The sequence below is a fragment of the Diospyros lotus genome, chromosome 5, assembly GCF_014633365.1.
Source record: "Diospyros lotus cultivar Yz01 chromosome 5, ASM1463336v1, whole genome shotgun sequence".
In the NCBI taxonomy this organism is placed as follows: Eukaryota; Viridiplantae; Streptophyta; class Magnoliopsida; order Ericales; family Ebenaceae; genus Diospyros; species Diospyros lotus.
In genome coordinates, this window is record NC_068342.1 from 12472618 (window position 1) to 12496132 (window position 23515).

Here is a 23515-nt window from a genome sequence, read left to right on the forward strand (position 1 = left end):
TTCGACTTAATTATATTTTTAAACTTTTTATTATTTCAATTACATGTATGAACTATTTAATTTAAATCAATTGCACACTTCCATAAATTTATTGAGAACAATGAATTTTGGGTGTAATTTAAATAACAAAAATTTTATAGGTCAATTGATTTAAAATTATAAGTTCAGAAATATATTTTAAATAAATAAAAAATTCAAATATTTAAATAAAAAAATGTATAAATTCATAGATTAAAATATGTATTTTGCATACTTAATTAAGGACTAGAGAGCCCCCCTTGGGTTGGGGTGACTTTTTATTGTGTTTTTGCAATTGTCCAGTCCAGATTGCCAACATGCAATATGAGGCCCCAACTTTCTATTATTTGAGTTTAGTTGGGATGTTGCAGATGTCGTTAGCATCATTTGAAGTTATTTATGAAAAGTTTGTGTGGGATCTTTTAAGTTGGACCTAAAAAATTATTGAAGAGAGATAATTTTACATCAATGCTACTTAAAAATGAATTGTAATTTATAAATAAAAAATCATCTATTCTCGTGATATTTTCTTTTTTTAAATATGATCACAAAGTCACACTTATGTCCCTCTAAACCTTAGGTAAATCACATATGAATATTAATAAAAAAAAAAATAAGTTTAATTGATTCTGAAAGTAAAAGATAACATTATTTTTATAGGGTGTTTGGCTTAGCAGTTTGATCGCTTATAAGTTATCAGTGAAGCTTAAATGCTATATAGTTTATTTAATTACATATTTGTTAAAAATTAAAAAATTTAAATACCACGAAACTTAAACACCATTTGACAGTATTTTAGACAAAATTTTCCCTTCTAATTTTTCTAGAAACACCCTTCATAACTTATTTAGTTAACCAAATATTTTATAATTTTACCCTCCAATAACTATCATATTTTCAATATTATCTCTCTCAGTCACCCCTCTGCATTCTCTCTTTTGTCGCCTTCTTCCAGCTCTTCCATCATTGTCATTGCCTCCGATTTCTAGCCCCATTATTGTTGCAACCGCCACCTATTACCTCCAACTCCTTCATTGCCACTCCAGCTTCCAACAAATCTATATATTTTTAATAATTATATTAATATATTTTTTAATAATTATATATAATTTATTAACATATAATTGTAACAATTTTATTAGTTGAATATCAATTTATAAATTTTTTATTAAAAATTAATATTTTTATTAATATTATTTATATTATTTAGTAACATATCTATTTTAATTTTTTTGTTAAGTTATAATAATTTATTATTTTTTAAATTAAATATATAATTATATAAATGATATTTTAAAATATATTTATTCAAATATGTTATTAAGTTAGGCGTCAATTAACTTTAAAGGTTTAGATCACTTTTAAATAGAAAAACATCTTAAAAAATGTAGGCCAAACACCCTCTAAAAATAATTAAACATTAATTAAAAAATTAACTCAAATCATAACCAAATAACTACGAATTTAGCCCGCAAACACAACCGCCGTAAACCCGTAACCAAACGGATCATAAGATTTAGAAACCGAACAAGCCCTAATGTAAAACCTTCAAAATCTCAACATTTCCCCGCTGCAAGAAGCCGAAAAGGAGAGAGCAGAACACGTTCGCAAAATCCTCTTCATATCCTTCTCCGTTCCATGGTGCTGTGAACGCGCGATCTCCCTCATCATAATCGAAGCCAAACCAAATTTTTTCTGGGGCTTTCTCGATGGACGATAAGATTTAGTGAATTCACAGACATCCATAGAACCCTAATCATTCAAGGGTTTTCTCCATGGATCTTTCTACTCAATTCCCTCAACAGCAACAGCAGCAAGCCTATGACCCATCTCAAGTTCAATCCTACCATCAATCAACCCAAGCTTTCTACGCATACCACCCATACAATCAACAGCACCAGCAATACCCATACGATTACAATTACACTCACGCCCAAGATTACGCAAATGCTTATCATCAACAACACCAACAACCCGCCTCGATTCACCCTCCCGGGGTCCCAATGCAGGGTGAAACAACTCATGCGCAGAATCCGTATTATCCGCATGGGGTCGGGGACCAGCACCAGCAGCAACAATGGAGTTCTTTGGACACAGTGGCGCCGCCGCCGCCGCCGCCGCAGCAGTGGCAGGGAAGCGGTGGGCCGTTGTCAATGCCCGGCAGACCAAGTCTGGCGGTATGAATTTCGTTGGGTTCTTTTTGCAATTTGTTGGATAAGAGTTTGGGTTTTGACTACATGTGTTATTTGTCGGGTATTACTGGACAGTTTCTTTTTCTTTGAGTTTAGTTTACTTGTTCTAATGTTTTGGTAGTCCTAAGTATGATGCAATGTGGTCCTATTGTACCTTATCATTTCCTCAGAGCTTCAGTTGGTATCACGGTATATACTGATTTGACACATGAACATATGCCTAGTAATGCATGTGTATTTCTGTTCCTGGCTAACTGGCGAATGTACATTTCATTTATGTTTGTGTTTTTGTTTATGTCATTAATGTTCGTATTTTTTGTTAGTGGCTTGTTGAAATTAGGACTTATGGTTTTTGGCCCCAATACGTAGACATTTAGCAGATACTGGGTTTCCGTGTTTAAGTAGGGGAGCAGGAACTCTAGGACCAATGAGTTATTTTTTAGAACCATGACAAGTTCATAAGATCAAGTGAAGATTGATGGCTGGGAGATTGAGAAAAGCAATATGATTGTTCTTCAATCGTGGTAAATTGTGTGGATGCAGAATCAGGGAGCACGTTGTATTAACTATAGAAGTATTTTGTATTTTTGCTGTTTAGTATGTTTTAGTTGTTGTTTAGTATTTAGCTTGTAGTTTTATATTTGTTTTAGTTGATAAACAAATAATGGCATTCTTGTAATTAGGTGATGTATTAGTTTTAGGTATTTAATGGCTGAGATCCATGAATAAGAGATCGAGGAAGCATTTTACAACCTTTTGTCTCTTTAGTCTCTCTGTTCTAACATGTTGGAAAAGGTATGATGCCATATTGCATGGAATGAGCTTATTAGGGAACAATGGGTGAACAAGAGTGAGTAGGTGAGTCATATGGCTGGTAAATTTGTCTATACATGAAAAGAAATTTCCAAAGAAAGCTTCATACTGGATATAGGTGGTAAGAAACAAAGGCCATGAAAGTTATGTTGCTTATGGCTTATTTACTGCTACTAAAGTTATGTTCCTTAGAAGGGCAAACTGTTCCTTGGAATAATTCACAAACTAATTTTTCCAGACATTCAATGAAATAATCAATGCAATATATATATGTATATTTGTAAAATTAGACTTCATAAGTGTAGTTCTTTAATTTAATTAATCCTGAGTATGCTTCAAAGATTTTGTTTATTCCTTCGTTTAGTCCAGATGTGATAAAAGCAAGTCATTTTGAGTCCCTTGAGATTTTTTCGCGTTTAACTTCCGGTTTATAGCCTTCATTTTGTAGGTGGATAGCCTTTGAGAAGTTCTTTTTTCTTTTTCTTTCTTTTTTTTTTTTGGGGGGGGGGGGGGTGTTAAAGGAAGAGGTGTTTGTTAAATTGAGGTGACTGAAATTATTTCTGCAGGTCAGACAGAAATGATAAAGAAGCGGCAAAGTGAAGGCCTTGTGTTGGGCCCTTGAGGCTTCATTTCCACTCAGGTGGCCTTAAGCACCCCTAAACCCTGGATTAAATCGGTACTCAGCCTTCTTTATGTAATCAAAATTGATACTGAGAGAAGGAGAAGCCATATTAAAATGATATGAAAATGGTAAAAAAAGAAAAAGGAGTGAGCTTTTGGTCATCATGCAATACACACTAATTTTCCAGATGATGTCCATTTGGGGATGTGATCATGGATGAGACTGTAACCACTTAAATATGATCTTGTCCAACATTTTGTTTGTCACAAAAAAAAAAAAAAAAAGCCCGCTAAAATAAAATATAAAAACCAGAAACTGTCTAAAGCCTCTCTCAGTGTCAATTTTAGTGGGGGGTTTATTTAATTTTTGAACTCTCTTGGTGTGTTTCATATGCCTTCACATATTTTATAAATTTCAAAATTGAGTTTCATGATTGTTCTGAAATCAAGTGGTTGGTGTACTATGGGACTTATACTATGTATCAGTCATGTTAAAATGAATTTTCCCCTCATTTGAGCAAGTTATAATGAGCTGTACGGGCACTTGAGCAGGAACTAAATACAGTAATGGATCTGTTATTGACCAACTAGTCTAATTGTTCTTTGAAGCATTACTTGTTCATTTTGGATGAAGTCCTACCTGAGTTTATTTTCAAGAAGTTTTTGACTTACATTCTATTGTAGGTAAAGGATTTTTTCACTGATGGTCTTTATAATAAAAAGGTATCCTTAATTTGTTGTGCAAAAGAAGATTGATGGTTGGCTTGGTAGGTAGTTTGTGAGTGTAGTATTGCGTATTTGTTTTGTCACAACTTGTTTTACTTTTTACATTATAGCTTTTTTACCACATTGAGTAGAGGTGTTTTTTTCTTACCATACCACAACCTTTGCTACATTACTCTACAGTTTTATTTACTTATGGAAAATCCATTTAATTGTTTATTGGTTAACCAAACCAGTGGCAGGTGCTAGAGGCACTCTATATAAATGCCACTGCTGAAGCGTGAGTTGTTCAGAATATTTTTGAAGCTCAGTCACTGGCCTGAATGAGCTGAGCTCGAGCAACCCTGTACTCAGTGGCATAAACTTAGCTAAGATCCAAAAGTTTGTCACCTAGCATAAAAGCTTTATAGGGGGATGTATATCAATTGTGGAGTTGTGATTCCCTATTCAAAGCTTCTAATGCAAGGAGTTGGACAAATGAAGAGGATGCTTAGATGAGCTGACAAAAAGTATATATGATATGTCCATAGATATATGCTTTACCTCAGGTGACTGCTGAGATTTATTATATGAGCAGAATCAATATCTCTTAAGCTCAAAGGCATTGCCATACTGTTGGCAAGAGCCGAGCTCAGCTCAAACTGGCTGGAATATGCTCATTGCTGATCCAAGCTTGAACAACCCACGAATTTGTTCTTTAACCTCCCAACTTAAAGTTGCTTGTTTCTTTTTGCAGAAGTGCTTAGGCACAGGATTTTTGCTGGTTTGAAGATTTTGCAAGTGCCTGGAATGGTACAAGATATTTCTTGTAGGAGTGAAACATTTTTGTGCTTTCTCATGCTGGTAGGTATTAGATTTTTGGCAAGTCTATCCATTTATTCTCATAGAATTAAGAAGAGACTTCTTGAACTTGACTGCAGAATCTTAAAGTGATCATATCAAGTGTACTTGGCAAACAGATCTTTGACAGTTATCAACAAGGCAAATGTAGCAGTAGCTATAGGTGCCTTGTTGCTTGTTAATAATACACGACAATTAATCTCTCTGGTCATTTTGGAGCTTTTGCTGTCATGTTGGTATAGTATGCTGCTGTAGCTTTCTGTTTCCTTCTCAAAATTGTGTGTGAATGGGTCTGTTGACACTCATTTTTAGATTTTGCGGTTCATACATTCATAGCAATCCACTTTTGTTTTTGTTCTGCCTGCAGAACTGCATGGCCCTGTAAGCAGGTTTCCTTTAACGTGCCCTGTTGTTAAGGGCATGCTAGTTTGTATCCTCTAGTTGGTTTTTTTCTTAATCATTTCTTACAGGGTTGTAGTTTGGACTGGGCGTTTTCTTCTGCATATTTTGGACTTAGGTAAGCAATGTGCATTTATTCGGGGGCGAGTTGAGACTTCCGGATAAGTTGTGTTTTCTACTGGCTTCATGCTGATTGGTAGATGGGGGTGAATGTACTTTGTCTTTCATTAGAAACCAGTGATGAAGCTTACACTTCAAATGACAGTTGATCATATAACTTTAAATTTTTGGTAATCTCTTTCTTTTTCCTGATTAGTAACAATGGTATTATGTTACGAAAGCTCATGTAGAAGCAGGCCTCATTCATATACTCTAGTTGTAATTGCAAATAACTTGTTTTTCTCCTGTCTTGGCTTTAATTTTAAAAGATTAAATGGTTAATGCATATAGCCTTCCCACTTTCAGGAATTACTGCACACCACTTGATTAGTCAATGGTAGAAGGAATGGAATATTTAAGATGTAACTATATTTAATGAGGTCTAGAAATTGGATAGATGGTGAGACATCAATGCATTATTCTCTTCTCCTTAATGCTAGGCTTTTTCCATTATGGAGCATAGTGTACTTGCATCCTTTTACTGCCATTCTTCTGTTCATTTCAATGGAAGAGTTGCATGACTTGTTTCAAAACATTCAATGGGCCTATTGATGGTTAAGGCTTTTTTAGTGAAAAAAAGAAATCAGTTAGAACGCAATACCTATCTTCTATATGTGCTCTGCCCTGAGAATGTGGATCAAAGTTTTGTGCTCAGTGAATTGGGGTTAATAGCAGGATTAAAACTACATGAGTTGAGTGGAAAACAGTTGGAGGGGGAAGGAGGGAGGACTTCAATATCAGTGATGTTCTAGGAAGGAAATTCATCGGGTTGAAATGTGTTTACTATAGTCTATTTCTGTAAATTTCTTATTTTACTCCTGGAATATGAAGGATATAAATGTTAGTAAATGAATCTGTTTTGAATGTAAACATGGCTGTAGTTATCATAGGCATGAGGGACAACCTTGTGTGCCTCTTCATGGTTGAGTCACAGCACCATCCAGAAGGTGCTGCTTAGGTGCATGAGGTGTGCTTCTCATGTCCAGGGGCGTGCATCCTATGCCTTTTTTTTTTTTTTTTTAAACGTTTTTTCTGTCTGAAGCTTTAGCTGTGATTTGTGGTGTTTGATATTTCTTGTGGATTCAAATGCATATTCATGTGTATTGGTGAGAGTCAACCGTACTGATGTAAGCTGAAGGTTTGCTGATGTCCCACACTCCAGCAGCCTTATGTGTGTTAGCTCATGTATCAGCAAATAAGTCATGTGTGGGCCTTACTTCCGGTGACCTGTTTTGACCAACACTGTTGCTGGAGGCTGGCGATACTCCACCGACAACTATTTTGCACTTCGTACTATTGCTTTTGGTTTTCATTGTATTTTTTGTTGTCTGTTCACTGGGGAGGAGAGAAATAGATCTACTTTTGGTTCACTGATGGCTGTTCATTGTGGTGGTTTGCTGTGTTTTTGGTTGTTCATAGTGCTTTAATTCCTGTTATCCAGCTTTGATATAATTTAATATATATATTGCTTTAATATGATATTAAACAATTTCTTTAGTATAATTTTCTTTTTGTTGTCCAGCTTGCAATATTTTTCAATGACTTTGTTTTGTAATTTCTTTGTGTTTTTCTTTAGCAATTTTTTTCTATTTGTTTTGCTGTTTTTAATGATTCTATGTTTTGTCAATGTGTTCTGTTTCTATTGTTTTTCTGTCACATTAAAGAAAGTTTATGTTTTTTCCTTCTAATTGTTTATTTATTTTTGATACATTTAGGTTTGAGTTAAATGGCAAGTGCTGAGACTTGAATTTGAAACAATGCTTCTTGTTGGTGTTTTAGATTTCTAGTACTTTCTTGAAATGATGTTATTATAGTGGTTGAAATAATATTGGTTATTATTATAGTAATATAGTGTTGTTTTTTTGTTTTTTTACAATTTTTTGAGTTTGCATTTACTTCTTTATCGGTTTATACTGAAAATAATAGTGTATAAATATTTTATGCACATTTTACATAAGTTGGCACCTTGCATCTCACATATAAGTCAGCACCCTTGGACCTCAATGCGCCTTGAGCCTTTGACAACTATGAACATGAGGCTGTATTGTGCATGGTTCAATTACAGTAAAGCATATCACAATGTCCTTGTCTTTTTGCATGTTATGCTAGACCAAGCTGCATTCTGTAACATGTTTATTTCCTTTTTTCACTTCAGTTACTTCTGTTCATGATTGGCCTACTAGAAGAAATTCTGGATCATGGCTGCTTCATATATTTTTTGTTCACATATTTGTGCAACTTCTACTTCCATATATCGTTTCCTAATTGAATATATATAGACATATAGCTCTTGCTTTCTAACAGATAAAGTGGAAGAGGTCTGGCACAATCAGATTTAGAATATGCATCTGAATTTGTGCTGTTAGAATATTCTAAGGTGGTTTTTCTAGAGGATGAATGGTGGACTCTGTTCATCCCAATTAAACTGCAGTCTAGACAAATCATTCTTGTTCTTGCAATGTTTTATATCATGGAAACTACTTTTGAGGATGAGTGTGTCTAAGTTCTTCTTTTCCGTATTATTCTTGATTTTTGAAAATCTAGATGTCTTTATAATCTGCTAACTATTGGTTTTATTTTAGTCAACTACTGCTTAAAGTACTGAAATAGAAACCTTAAAGTAGTCCTTGATCATGAAACTGATGCCATGCATGTCTATTTGAGTTGTGTCTTGTCCCCTTGTTTATGCAAGAAAAGATTTTTGCCTAGGAGTATTCTTTTTGACAAAAATATTGTTAAATGGGGATATTACAACAATGACAATTGTGGAGAATAAGTACAAAACTTAAAATGAAACAACATCAATAACAAATAAGAAAATTCTGCTGAAAATCTTTAAGTTGTAGAAGGCTTGAAACACGATAAAATCACTGTCCTAAAAGCGAAATTTGTCCTCCCTCCACTTTGAGTTTGCTGTGAAGATTTATCAAATTGCTTTAGTGGATATGACAAGCCCTTTTTGATTTCTGCACTCAACAAAAAGTGAAAAAATCAAGTTTTGGAATAATAGAAAGAGTTTTGATCTTTTTCGACAGTGTCAAAACTGGTTTTTTGGTTTTTCTATCTGTTTTTAATGTATTCTACATACATATAACTTTCAGAATTGTTTTGATACATATAGACTTTGAAAGGAAACAACCTTTCAAATTTTGACCATTTAAGGGTTGGTTAATTTATTTTTGAACAATTTAAATTTGTAACAATCCCCCACTTGTTCAAATATAAATTAAGACCCTAATTGAAGAAGATCAAATCATGTTTATGTATAAAATAATGTATCTTTTGATTTGAACATTACCTAGTATAGTGGCACAAAATGAAATTGAAATCCTAGGTAGCATGGAAGCTTTGAACAACTCCTTATGAATTCATCGGTGTCACCATACACATAAGCATTGCATCTTTTATTCCACTCAATCACTTGCTTAGCACTATTAAGGCCATGTGCTATCCATTTTCATGAACTTTCATGAGAATAACTCCAAAATTCTCAATTGAAGCGGCACCACTTTGAAGCTCATATAGGTGAAACTCTTTCGGTGTCTTTGTTACATTATAGACACTTATTCCCAAAACTGAACTTCATTAGGAGTATAAAAACTCAACCCTCAAAACTGTGACAACAAGTACTTACCTCACATTTTAGGCCAATTTTATTTTTTAAGTACTTAATCATCCACTTATCAATGACTTCTTGTTACCCTCCCTTTGAACCCAAAAATTACTTATTTCGTAATGTTGGGTAGGGTTGCCATCATTGGTGGATTTAATTTAGGAGTTTCATCCAATCATTCTTGAAGTCGATTTCACTAAATCTCTTGTGAGAGCCTTAGTGAATGGATCGGCCAAGTTCCTATTCGACTTCACAAATGTGAGAGAAATTATTCCATCTTTAATTAATTTCCTCACATAATCATGTCTAAGACTTATGTATCTTGACTTCCCATTATATATATCACTATATGCTCGGGCTAAAGTAGCTTGACTATCACAATGAATAGAGATTGAACTCATTCTTCAAAGTCAACGGAATTTCATCTTATCCTTCCACCGCATAAAGTTGGTGTTGTCAAACCAATCAAGATGAGCAAAATCTTGGTTCATCATCTTGATTGTGCTATCCTCCATTGTTGTACACACCAAATTTCGCTTTTAGAATGTTAAATGGGGATATTACAACAATGACAATTATGGAGAATAAGTACAAAACTTAAAATGAAACAACAACAATAACAAGTAAGAAAATTTTGCAAAAAATCTTCAAGTTGTAGAAGGCTTGAAACATGATAAATCGCTGTCCTAAAAGCGAAATTTGTCCTCCCTTCACTATGAGTTTGCTGTGAGGATTTATCAAATTACTTTAGTGGATATGACAAGCCCTTTTTGATTTCTGCACTTAGCAAAAAGTGAAGAAATCATGTTTTGAAATAATAGAAAGAGTTTTGATCTTTTTCTCGAGAGTCAAAATTTGTTTTCTGGTTTTTTTTATCTGTTTCTAATGTATTCTACATACATATAACTTTCAGAATTCTTTTGATATATATAGACTGAGGTAGAATTTTGAAAGGAAACAACCTTTCAAAATTTTAGTTAGAAATTTGAAAGGAAACAACCTTTCAAAATTTAGTTGGAATTTCGAAAGGAAACAACCTTTCAAATTTGACCATTTAAGGGTTGGTTAATTTTTTTTTTGAACAACTTAAATTTCTAACAAATATATTGATGAGCTGGCCTTTAGGCTTGTAGATTTATAGGTGGTTCCTTTTTGTTGTGTTTTGTTCTTTTCAACATATTATCATCTTATATAAGAAATATGTATATAGATGGTGTAATTTGCTCAGAACTTTACAGGAAAGAGTGGAGGGGGAAGTGTGTGTAATATGAATAATTTGAAGAGGTAAGAGTATTAGAGAGGATATTGGCCATCCATTTGAAGGGCTAGCTGCAACTGTAACCCAACCCATATCGCATTCTGGGACCTTCTGCTAAAGGCTTCCTCACCTCAGACCCTGGGGTCAGTGATGGCGTTAGGTAAATGTGTGCATACTGTGTTAACCTTACTTTTTTTTTTTTTTCTATAGAAGTACTCTTAAGATTCTTTTTTAGTATACCCTTTCATAAAATAGTGAGATGTCTGCCTAAAAAGGGCTAACACCAGTTACACTTGAGAGGCTAGTTACATGATTGTGTTGTCTTCCTAGAGGAGAAATGAAACAAGGTGAAGATCAGACTTTGCAATAATAAACTTTGGCATTTTCTTCTTAGTGAACCCCAGTTTATGTTCCACATATTTAGCAAGTAAACAAATGCTATTGCATCGTTTGTTATACTAGCCAAAAATTGAAAGTAACATTAAGGCATTTTCCAAAGTACAACAAACCTGTAACATGTTCTTTCTTGTGTAGCAAGTCAATCTGCATTCAGTTACTGTTCTATGAAATGGACCACGCTGCCAAACTTCCATTTATGGGGTCACTTGCCCTTATTCTATTAGCTTTTCAATCTTATAATATGTCGCTGAATGGTGGGTGTGGCACATATATTCTTGTATGGGATTCTGCAGGTTGGACAAACTCCATATATGGGTGTGTTGAGAGAGAGTTCAGGTAGAATAGAAATCCTCTCTTGTTTATTCCATGTGTATGAAATCCTATATATACAAGGAGTATGTTAATAAATCTCCAAAAAACTAGGAATGGATAACAACCTAATAAGTAGGAACTAGATTACAATAATCTTCTATAATTTACAGATTTATACAAAATATTAAAACTTAAACTTGATTTATCCTCTTAGGCTTCATGCTTCCTTATCTTCTTATCATTAACCGGCGCTCCTTATCTTCTAGCTGATAAATTCCTTTAACCGTAACACTCCCCCTCAAGATTGAGAATGGATATCATCCATTCCAAGCTTACTAGTCAACTTTTGATACACGGCTGTAAGCAATCCTTTAGTGAGAATATCTGCAAGTTGTTGACAAGATGATATATATGGAGTACATATTAGACCACTATCCAATTTTTCCTTAATGAAGTGTCGGTCCACCTCAACATGCTTGGTTCTATCATGTTGTACCGGATTGTGAGCAATAATGATTGTTGATTTGTTGTCACAATATAGTCTCATATGTTCCACCAAAGTGATCTTCAAATCATCTAACAAAATTTTCAACCAAAGTAACTCACATACCCCTAACGCCATGGATCTGAACTCTGCCTCTACACTTGATCGGGCCACCACACTTTGTTTTTTGCTTCTCCAAGTTACAAGATTACCCCCTAGAAAGGTACAATAGCCGGATGTAGATCGCCTATCCACCACTGACCCTGCATAATTTGCATCAGTATAGGCTTCAAGTATCATACTCCTTCCCCTTTTGAACATAATGCCTTTCCCTGGTGTCCCTTTCAAGTAATGGAGTATTCTAAAAACTGCTCTAAGGTGAGTTTCTTTTGAACTATGCATGAATTGACTGACCACCCCCCACTGCATATGTAATATCTGGGCAAGTGTGAGCTAGATAAATTAGTTTCCCTGCTAGCCTTTGGTAGGATTCTTTATCCACCTCTTTATCTTTTGGAACCTCCCCCAATTTGCGGTTGAATTCAATCGGAGTAGTAGCAGCCTTACAACCTAGCAGCCCGGTTTCTGTTAGCAAGTCCACAATATACTTTTGTTGAGAAATAAAGATGCCCTCTTTTGAGTGTGTAACTTCTATGCCCAAGAAGTATTTCAACCTCCCCAAATCTTTAATTTCAAACTCTTTAATTAGGCATTCCTTTAATCTAGTCATACTTTCTTCATCATTTCCGGTCACAATAATATAATCCACATATACTAATAGGACTGTTACTCTCCCTGTGGCCGAGTGATGGATGAAGAGGATATGGTCTCCTTGACTTTGTTTATACCCTAAGGTAAGCATCACATGGGTAAACCGGCCAAACCAGGCCCTAGGAGACTGTTTAAGGCCATACAATGCTTTTTTTAGTCTGCACACTACTTGCCTGCGAGTATCTGTACTATAGCCCGGTGGTAAGTCCATGTAAACTTCCTCCTCTAGGTCTCCATGCAAGAAGGCATTTTTTACATTATATTGCATTAATGGCCAACCTAGGTTAGCAGCTAGAGATAGGAGAACTCTCACTGTATTTAGCTTTGCAACTGGGGCAAAAGTGTCGAGATAGTCGATGCCATACACTTGAGTGTATCCCTTTGCCACTAGCCTTGCCTTATACTGGTCTAGGGTTCCATCAGATTTGATTTTATTGTATACACCCACTTGCATCCTATCGGTTGTTTTCCTTTGGGTAATTGAACTAGCTCCCAAGTGTTGTTTGTCATGACCCCAAGAATCTATAGAAGGGCAATATAGTAATAGGTTGATAATAGTTGTTAGAAGCTATTTTAGATATTTTAGCAATTAGTTAGAAGCACATGGGTGCTGTTATGCAGTTAGTTAGGAGCAAATATGCCTATATAAGGCTATGTAAACGGATGGGATTTGGCATGTTGGAAATTGATATTGAATTTTTGATTTTCCTCTCTACATTTCCCTCCAAATCTCCCTCTCGTTTCTCTCTATTACTCTCTCCCTTTCTATTGATTTCTTCCCCCATTTCCCTCTCCAAACATTATGTTCTCAGTTCTATTTCAATTTTGATTTCTTCCCCAATTCAAATCCTTCCCAATTACTTCTTAAACCTGTTATGAACCCTAGGTTCATGACAAATGGTATCAGAGCATGTTCCTCGGCTGTGATTTCAATCTATTCTAAACGGAATTGAGGCAAATATAGTGATATGGGCGAATTGTCGAGGAGCTTCAACAAAACCGATCGGCCAACAATTTTAATCCGATTCCTAAGGAACTAACGAGAGATCGTCACCAAGCGAGGCGTCCCTCAAAACTGATTGAGGCTACTTTGGAGGACAGTTTTCGGAGCCAGTCGAGTTACAAGAAGCGATTGGGTAAGCTGAGCTACAGGTGATCGCAGCTTGTGATTTGGAAGAGTTGTTCGATTTTATTGGAGGCGTCGATAGCAACTTAGGAGGATTTGGAAGCTCCAGTTGTTCGATCTACAGGCCAATTTCGACGACTCTACCGAAGTGACAGAGTTGCAGAAGCGTGGTGAACCTTGTAGAAGTGGCCGAACAATGGATTTTTTTGCATTCAAATCTAAATCGGAAAGAATCAAGGATTGAACGAAATCAATAAGGGTACAAGGGATCTCGGATTGAAGTGTAGGCAGATTCCATTTTGGAGAGGCAGATTCCTCCGACTTCATTCGTTCATTGAGTCCCAACACCCCATGGGCTGCTAATTTCCGATCACCGTAAGTTCCGAATTGGATGGCATCACATAGCGAGGTTATCCTCGGCTGGAGTTTGGAAAGTCTTAGCATCTGATCCATAGTTGCTACGGGTGATCCTCATAAATTGATTCCGAAGCTCGGGGGTGGAGCGTGGGCTGCTATTTGAGGCTGAAAGTGGAACGCGATGCAGATCCCAGTGAAATTTCAGTAAATTACGAAACCGAACTGGTGGTCGCGACCAGTGGATGGTGATTGGGTGGGTCGCAGCCGTTGCAGATCGAGATTGACGGCAGATAAATTGAGCTTCCGATATGATTTGGAAGGTTTCTGCTGGACAACAATTAAGCTCGTAGTTCGGGAGGAGGACTTTGACGACAATTGAGCTAAGAGAATTCCGATCGGGTTTTTGGGATATTGCTACCAACATGGTTGTTCAAACAAGGAAGGTGAAGCAGATCCGTTGAAGCCATGCCAGCTGATTTATGACGGTGACAAAGGTAGATTCAAGTTGCTAAGCAAGTTGTTTCCCTTGACTTGATGAGATTCAAAGGATAAAACAAGGAAAATTAGAGAGAAAGAAGAGGATAGGATATGGGGTCCGATTATTTTGCTAAATTGAGGCCAACATATGTGAGTTTACAACAGTTTCTTTGGTGACTGCTGACATAAGCATTGAATTGGAAGCCAGGTGGCTCATCTTGCTGAGAAATTGAAGACCGTTGAGGGTGAGAGGCAATCATTTATCCTAGGTGCTTGTTGTGAAGCAGATATCAAAAGGAGATGTGGTCTCAATTGTAGTCGAATGATGCTGCATTTTTAGTGGTTAATTTTCAAGCAAGAGAGCAGCCTCAATTGCAGCAGACCAGTGCTGCATTTTCAGTGGGGTATCCTACTAGTGAAGCTAGGGGAGGCAGTGCATACATGAAGCAGAATGCTTCACTTGCAGCTAGGGCTGGCAATGAGCCAAGCTAGTCCTAGCTCAATTGATTTTAGCTCAGCTCATAGCTCGGCTCGAGCTCGATATGAGCTGATTTTTTTAGCTCGAGCTTGACTCGATGATGACTACGAGCTGGCTCGGTTCGGCTTGAAATTGACTATCACCTTACTTTTATATATATATATATATATTTAAATAATATATGTGATATATATATAATATATATTTATTTATATTTATATTATTGAGTATTAAGTAATAAATATTTTTTTATTTAATAAATTTATAAAATTAATATATATATAAGTATATCGAGCTAGCTCGTGAGCCAAATGAGTCGAGCTAATGGTAGCTCAAGCTCGGCTCATTTGTATAATGAGTTAGCTTATTGAGCCAATTATCGAGCCAATTATCGAGTCGAGTTTTGAGCCAGCTCACGAGTAGCTCGGCTCATTGTCAGCCTTGCAGCTGGAATGGAGCCTCAATGGCAGCCAAAGAAGGCTGCATTTTCAGTTGGCAGTAACAGGAAACAGGAGAAGGGGATCAACCAAGTTGACAAGGAAACAAGAAGTGTAATACATGAAGAGTGTAAGGAATTCGGTCGAATGTTCCGCGAGAAGCTTCAGGAGTTTGCAATGATACTGATTAAAAAGTATCATTACAACTTCTCGGTAGAATATTTCGATGATTATCACGGGAGTTTTAACAAAAAGGACTTCCTTAAAATGGAGCAGCCAAGGCAAGAGTTAATACACTTGAATGTGCCGAATGAGGGCTGGCAGGAAAGAAATGAAAGGTTAAGCTAGATTGCAGATTTCTCTTCCAGCTACGGCAAGTTTCTTGCGAATTATGACCTTGATAGTAGTTCTATCCACCAGCAACAGATTCAAAGTGGTGAGGAATTCTCGAAGCCGGTTGTAGCTGGGGAAAAGCTAAAGGAGGCAGCTGAAGAAGTCAAAGGTTTTGTCAAAGGGAACAAAACTCCCACTGCTGTATTGGTTCTTCCCCCAGTTGACATACCCGAATGCTTGTCTATTACATTGAAGGACGAATAGGTGGCTGGAGAACTAGTTAGTCAACCCTTTGTATTCAAAACAACACATAACGAGGATGATGGGAAGGGGGAAACATATGTGGTAGCTGGTCAGTTGAGTGAGTTTCTGAATGATCGACATTTGAAGGCTGTAGGGTTGCAGATTTCAGCTGCTACTTGCGACAAGGAGCTGCTAAATTCATTGAAGGCATTTGATGTGGACACATTGACAGGTTTTGGCATTATATTGGATCCCCAAACTATGGGTACTAGCAACCTTGATTTGGTAGCTATTGCAAACCCAAGAGAAATAGTATGTTACTCTTTGGAGGAAGATGCAGCCTTGTCTGCAATGATTATCATTCTTCTTTCAATTGAGAACCTAAAATGAAGAAGAAGAGACTTAGAATAAGGAAGAAGGAAAGAAGGATGAACCAAATAGAGAAGGTTGGAATTGGATGAAGAGCCATGGCTACTTGTTGCAAGTTCTTAGGGACAAGAACTCTTTCAAGGCGGGGGGAATTGTCATGACCCAAGAATCTATAGAAAGGCAATATAGTAATAGGTTGATAATAGTTGTTAGAAGATATTTTAGCAATTGGTTAGAAGCACATGGGTGTTGTTATGCAGTTAGTTAGGAGCAAATATGCCTATATAAGGCTATGTAAACGGATGGGATTTGGCATGTTGGAAATTGATATTGAATCTTTGATTTTCCTCTCTACATTTCTCTTCAAATCTCTCTCTCGTTTCTCTCTATTACTCTCTCCCTTTCTACTGATTTCTTCCCCCATTTCTCTCTTCAAACATTCTGTTCTCAGTTCTATTTCAATTTTGATTTCTTCCCCAATTCAATTCCTTCCCAATTACTTCTTAAACCTGTTACGAACCATAGGTTCATGACATTGTTCTTCTCAAGGGCTGCTATCTCGACTTCCATGGCATTCCTCCAATTCTCACCCCTTAGTGCTTTGGAAAAATGGTGAGGAATTGAAATGGTATGTAGGCTGGTTAGGAAGGTTTTGTGTTGAGTAGACAGTTTGGAGTAGGATAGGACCAGGTGTAAAGGATGCTGAGTGCAGGTCTTTGTGCCTTTTTTTAGGGCTATAGGCCATTCCAGATCACTGGGGGAAAATGTAGGATCACTCTGAGGTGTAAGATGTTCAGTTATAGATGCAGTGGAGTCAATAGAAGTAATAGAATTGATACCTGCTGGTGTCACAAGAGAGTTGCTGGTGTCAGTGCTGGTAATAGGTGCAGGGGAGGAATTAGATTCTTGGATCTGCACCGGGCTAGCAGCCAGCTTCTGCCGCCTTGAGTAGACCTGCAGGGGAGGAGTACTTGGTGAGGTTTTCTCTAGAGCCTTGTCTAGTGCATTCTTTGTAGTAACCGGACCTGGTGAGGAGGTAGTTGGAGGTGAAGGATCTAGATTAGGTAGAGATATGACTAGATCTCCCTCGGCAGCTTGTTGGCTGTCATGAGAATGATCAAAATAGGGAGAATTTTCCACAAAAGTAATAACACTTGTAGCCCTTTTAGCTGGAGGAATATCCAATAAAAATGCATTTTAGAGCGCGGGGATCTAATTTGCCTCTACGAGGGTTGTGAACATGCACAAAGGAGACAAAAATATTTTTGGTTTCCAGCAACTAGATTATATGTAAATCAGGAAAATAGTTGCTTAAGAGTTGAAGAGGGCTATAGGATCCAAGAGTTTGAGATGACAATCTATTAATAAGGGTAGTGGCTATTAGAACAGCCTCTCCCCAATTGTTTTTTGGAACATTATGGTGAAAAAGTAGTGCCCTAGTCACAGCCAATAGATGCCCATTTTTTCGCTCAGCCACCCTATTTTGTTGGGGGGGTGTATATGGACAAGATGATTCATGAATAATTCATTTTTGTTGAAAAAATTGTGCGAGGGATTGATTGAAAAAATCTTTGGCATTATCAGTCCTTAGCCTCTTGATTGGCACTCCAAATTGAGTACTAATCATGTTATAGAAGTTAGGAAAAATAGTGCTCACTTCATATTTGTTTTTCATAAGAAACAACCACATTATCCTAGTGCAATCATCCACAAATATTATGAACCACCGTGTCCCAGAAAGATTGAGAACAGTTGCAGGGCCCCAAACATCACTATGGATAAGAGAGAATGTACTAGAGGTTCGTTTATTGGATGAAGGGTAAGACACCCTTTTATGTTTAGCAAATTCACAAATAGGACAATGAAAGTCTCAAATATCACAACTCCTAAACAAAACTGGAAACATAACTCTAAGAGTAAAAAACGAAGGGTGACCAAGACGATGGTGATGTAATCAGATATGGTCCTTATTAGATTGCACCAAACAAGACACAAGATTCACCTTGCCCTTGTTTTCCTCCCCATTTGATCCATCAAAGTAGTATAGGCCAGCCCTAGCTTTAGCAAGCCCAATCCTTTTCTTCAACCACTGTCCCTGAATTTCAAAGCAAGTAGAAGAAAAATTAACACTGCAATTGTTGTCTAGGGTAAGCTTTTGAATGGAGATGAGGTTGGTGAAGAGTTTAGAAACATGGAGAACATCCTTGAGAGTTAGATGGTTATTAAGGATAATATCTCCTTGGCCAACAACAATGGTTAAGGAGCCATCTGCCAGGGTTATCTTTTTAGAGCTTGAACAAGGGCTATAAGTAATGAAACAATGAGATAAAGGGGTCATGTGATCTGTTGTCCCAGAATCAAGAATCCAAGAATTAGATTGGGTTATTCCCGAACCATGTGGGGTAAGAGAATGAGAGGACATACCTATAAGTGCAAGAGAACAGGTACATTTTTCTTTCTTGTCAAGAGAGTCTAGAAAATTTCTTAGTTTTTCAATTTCAATTCGGTTGAAATCCAAGCCATCTGCTTGCTCCTTATGTTCCCCTTGCTTGTGCTCTGCCTGCTGGTGACTGCTGGCCATATAGGCTTGATTTTGGACTCCAAGTTGTCCTCTTTTAGATGTTTTCCATATAACTTCCGGCATCTCTCTATGGTATGCTTTGGTTTCTTGCAAAAGGTACACCATAGAGAGTCTCGAGAATCTCTATCGCTAGAAGTCTTATCTCCAGTAGCCTTCCTTTCCTCCTTAGGACCCCAGTTAGGACCTCTCATTGCTATTAATGCTGACTTTTCTATAGGAGCAGTTTCTAGCATTACTCCTCTTCTCCCTCCTTCAGCCCGGATTAGAGAAATTACCTCATTTAGGGAAGATATATCCTCTTTGCCAAATATTTGAACCTTGATTGCATCAAACTCCATATTAAGACCTGCCAAAAAGTCATAGGTTCTCTCATTTTCCACAAATCTTTTATGTAAGGCTGCATCTTCACTGCATTTCATCTTTAGGCATTGATAATGATCTAATTCTTGCCATAGAGTTTGCAGCACATTAGAGTACTTAGTAACAGATCTTACCCCTTGTTTGGTTGCTGCAATCTTAGTCCGGACCTCATATATCTGTGCTGCATCCTTCACTTTAGAATATGTGAGGTTGACAGCCTCCCAAATATCTTTAGCGGTTGTTAAAAACATCATCAGATCACTTATCTCAGGCACCATCGAATTCCTAAGCCAAGACATAACTAGAGAATCCTCCTCATCCCATGCAACAAACATGGAATCTCCTTCTTTAGGGCCAGTCCCTAAGAGATGACTTATCTTACCTTTACCTTTGAGAAAGGTCCGGATAAGCTGGGACCACTTTAGATAGTTTCTCCCATTCAACCGATAGGCTACCTGGAGATTTTGTAGTTCTCCCTCATTACTTGAGCTGCTAAATCTAATGAATGAGACTTCTCAAGGGCTGCTTGTTTCAACCGCCTCTGATGTAGGATTGGTGTTGGAGACGGTAGACATCTTAGGAAGATCTTGGACTTACTTATCGGGTGATGGACCAAACGGATGAAGGAAAACCAGATGGAAGAAACAACTCTATCGAGTGAAGAAGAAAGCCACAACTGACTTAGATCACTTCAATAAACGGAACAAGAAAATAGGCCGGAATGGCACTAAGCAGGGAAAAAACGGCAATGAAGGCCTAAACAGAATTCCCTAGAAAGTAGGCTCTGATACCATGTTTAGAGAGAGTTTAGGTAGAATAGAAATCCTCTCTTATTTATTTCATGCGTATGAAATCCTATATATACAAGGAGTATGCTAATAAATCTCCTAAAAACTAGGAATGGATAACAGCCTAATAAGTAAGAACTAGATTACAATAATCTTCTATAATTTACAAATTTATACAAAATATTAAAACTTAAACTTGATTTATCCTCTTAGGCTTCATGCTTCCTTATCTTCTTATCATTAACCGGCGCTCCTTATCTTCTAGCTGATAAGTTGCTTTAACCGTAACAGGGTGGAGGTTCGAGGAGTGGTGGATCCTTTAGACAGGTTGGCGTGGGCCATTTTGGTTCCAGACCAGATGGCTCAAGCCCCTCATATCGTGGCAGGGGTCGAGGCCGGAGTCATGCTGGGCGCTTCTCTTCCCCAGCAGAGAAGCCAGCATCATTTAGGCATGAAGCATCATCGCAGACCCCAGGACAGTCACCTCAATATGTGGTGGGACCCGAGCTGGCACCAACTTCTGTATCTGCGCATGCACTCAGAACTTCTGTCTGGCCACCTCCACGCATGGCATGGTGTGAACTCTGTAGGGTTGATTGCAACACGCCTGAAATTCTTGAACAGCACAAGAATGGAAAGAAACATAAAAAGAACTTGCAGGTATATGAAGAGTTTCAGAAACTCAACGAGCTCCTGGTTAGAAGACGACAAACTGAGCAAGTGCCTGTTCCTGAAGTCAATCAAGAAGTAGATGTTCAGCCTGAGAAAGTTGAGAGATCTGAGGATAAACTTGCCTCACAAGAGGATTTGTCTTCTCAAGCAGGAACTGATGAAAATAAAGTTGAAAGTGAGCAACAAATGGTTTCAGAGACAGCTGCATCAGAAGAAGAAACGAGAAAGCCAGGGATGGATTGTTTTGAAGTGCGTGGTTCCAAGCGGAAGATGAGAGGTGGCCGTGGTGGCAAGTGGATGAGAACTCATGAAGGATCAAGAAGATCAGTTGAGCCTCCCAAACCCAAACAAGCTGTTTCCCTCTCTTGTGAATTGTGCAACGTTAAGTGTGAGTCAGAGGTGGTTTTCCAAAGTCATTTGAATGGTAAAAAACACCTTTCAAATCTTAAGCGCTTTCAAGGCCAGCAAGCTATACTTGAACAAGCTGCACTTCAAGTGCTTTACCCAGCTCTCCTTCAAGCACTTGGCCCTCCTAACCCTAATGCTTCAACTTCCTATGCTCCTCAATATCATCAAGAAGGTGTTCATGGTTTTCAGGGCTTCACTCCTCAGCAGCTGGCACCTCAAATTTTTCTGCCAGGTCAAGTATCCGCACCCCCAGCAAAAACATCAGCATCAGCTTCATCTTCTGGTTTGCAGATCCAGGATCATCAAGATCCCAAGCCTGAGCAATCGCAAGCCATGTCAGAAGCTTGGAGCCAGGATGCCGCTGCAGTGGAAGCTAAGAGTAAGCCTGAAGCTGAACCAGGCGATACAGTTCAGACAGTAACTTAAGGTAAAGTCTCATTTGCTTTAAATCAAAAGAAATGAATCCTTGCGCTGGAACTCAGCTGTGTGGACATTCCATGATACAGGTAATATAACCGGGCCTAGGTCCTCCTATTCTAGCACAGCAACAGGCAATTCTAAACTAGTTACGGGGCGTGAAAAATGCTTCATCTGATATGTGGGATCAAGGCACATTTATGGTCACATGTTAAAGCGTTACTCCTGTCACTTGTGATATGCTTCCATGACCCATATGGATCCTTTTTAGCCGGTATAAGTTGGAAGTGCCAATTTCTTCTATTAATTTCATATGCTCATGACTCTCTGATGCTGAGCCATAACTGTGGGTTGGCTGTGATGTTCACAGGAACTTCCAGCACCTTGAGCTGGTGAATGTGCATGCATCTTCTTTTCTATTACTACTCTTATATTTTGATAGAAATTTTTTCTTTTTGCTATTAATATGAACCTCGTAGCAATTATTTTTCTTTGGGTGCGTATTAAGAAAACAATTTAAATTATTTTATAGATGGTCATTCCACCCGGTTGGTCAGTCCCCCTCTAACCTTACAACAATTTTGTGTTAAAATGGAAAAGGGAAATGTTTTAATTTATGTGTCTCGTCAGATTGTGAAGATTATTTGTCAAATTTATTTGTAGAAATAATATTTTTCTTTAGGAAAAGGTGAAATCAGTAGGAGGGATTTAACCCAACCAGTTGACTAACTTAGAAGACTTTGCTGGGAACAATTTCCATTATTCTTATTGTATATGATACTAGAAAAGGGTGTAAAAATTATTAAAGTCGACTATTATGTAATTTTAGAATGTGAAAAATATTTTTATTGGTGTGAATAAAATACATCATAGTTGCATGTATGATAATAAAAAAGAATGGGAATATTTATGTTATTTTTAGCTAAAAAAAAAAGAATGGAAATATTATAATAAACAAAAGGGCCAGGACCGATAAAATATATTATTTTAGCAAAATAATTTATTATTTGTTGATAGATAACTTTCTTGGTTATGGTTGAAGAAAAACATTTCTTGGTTTAGATTTTAAAAATAACTCAATTAAAAAATTCATTCTATTAAACAAACAAACACCAAATTTAGTATTATAGCAGTCGAGTTTTTGATTTTTTTTTAAATATTACTTATATATTTTGCTTAAAAAAAAAGAAATTCTTAACTTAAACTTATCAAAAACAATTTTAAATCATAATTGGGCAAAAACAATTTTACATGTTAAGATTCATTCTCATTTAAATTTATCAAAAATACATAAAATTAAATTCCAACTACTAAACATCACCTATTATTAAATGTAAGTGTTTATTGTAATTTACATTCATCCTATTGTGGTTTAAGTTTTTTGTGCGAAGGTCCTGTTATGGTCTAAAGGTTTTAGAGATCTTTGTAATTTATATCTTTTACTTATAAACTTCCTCTATCACTAGTAATGTTACATAGATCATAATTAAATTAAATTAAAATAATAAAATTATAATTGAGTAATTTTTTTTATAAACATAATAAAAAAAAATAAAAAAACTGGTTCCACTCAACTTTTTGTTTCTTTTTCTTTTTTGCTAGTAACGTAATAGATAGGTTGTCCTTGACATTACATCTTTTTTCTTGCTACTTCATTTTATTCATTCTCTAAGATTTTCCATTACTCGACTACAAGATTTACTTAATTGATTAATAATTATATCATAGAGACTCACTATCTATTCAAATAATCCTACTCAACTAAGTCATATAGATACTTGATTACTCAATTAACAATTTTGTTAAAATGTGTCTCAAAATTGTATTGAGATTGTCGACAGATGATATGTTGACTGTTGACAATCGG

The 23515-nt window shown here is 36.8% G+C and overlaps 1 protein-coding gene across 4 annotated transcripts; it reads left to right on the forward strand.

Moving 5' to 3' along the window:
- The first annotated feature begins 1567 nt into the window (after positions 1–1567).
- On the forward strand, positions 1568–22151 carry LOC127802065 (uncharacterized). Of its 4 annotated transcripts, none has more exons than XM_052337732.1 (5): positions 2052–2195; positions 3590–3699; positions 5104–5210; positions 20443–21658; positions 21738–22150. In XM_052337732.1, the coding sequence occupies exons 3-4, from the start codon at positions 5157–5159 to the stop codon at positions 21655–21657; spliced, it is 1269 nt and encodes a 422-aa protein (XP_052193692.1). In that variant the 5' UTR covers positions 2052–2195; positions 3590–3699; positions 5104–5156; the 3' UTR covers position 21658; positions 21738–22150. The 4 variants fall into 4 exon arrangements, with proteins under 4 accessions (XP_052193690.1, XP_052193691.1, XP_052193692.1 ...); XM_052337733.1 differs by having other exon boundaries at positions 3590–3663; XM_052337731.1 differs by lacking the exon at positions 3590–3699 and having other exon boundaries at positions 1948–2195; positions 21738–22151.
- The last annotated feature ends 1364 nt before the right edge of the window (positions 22152–23515 follow it).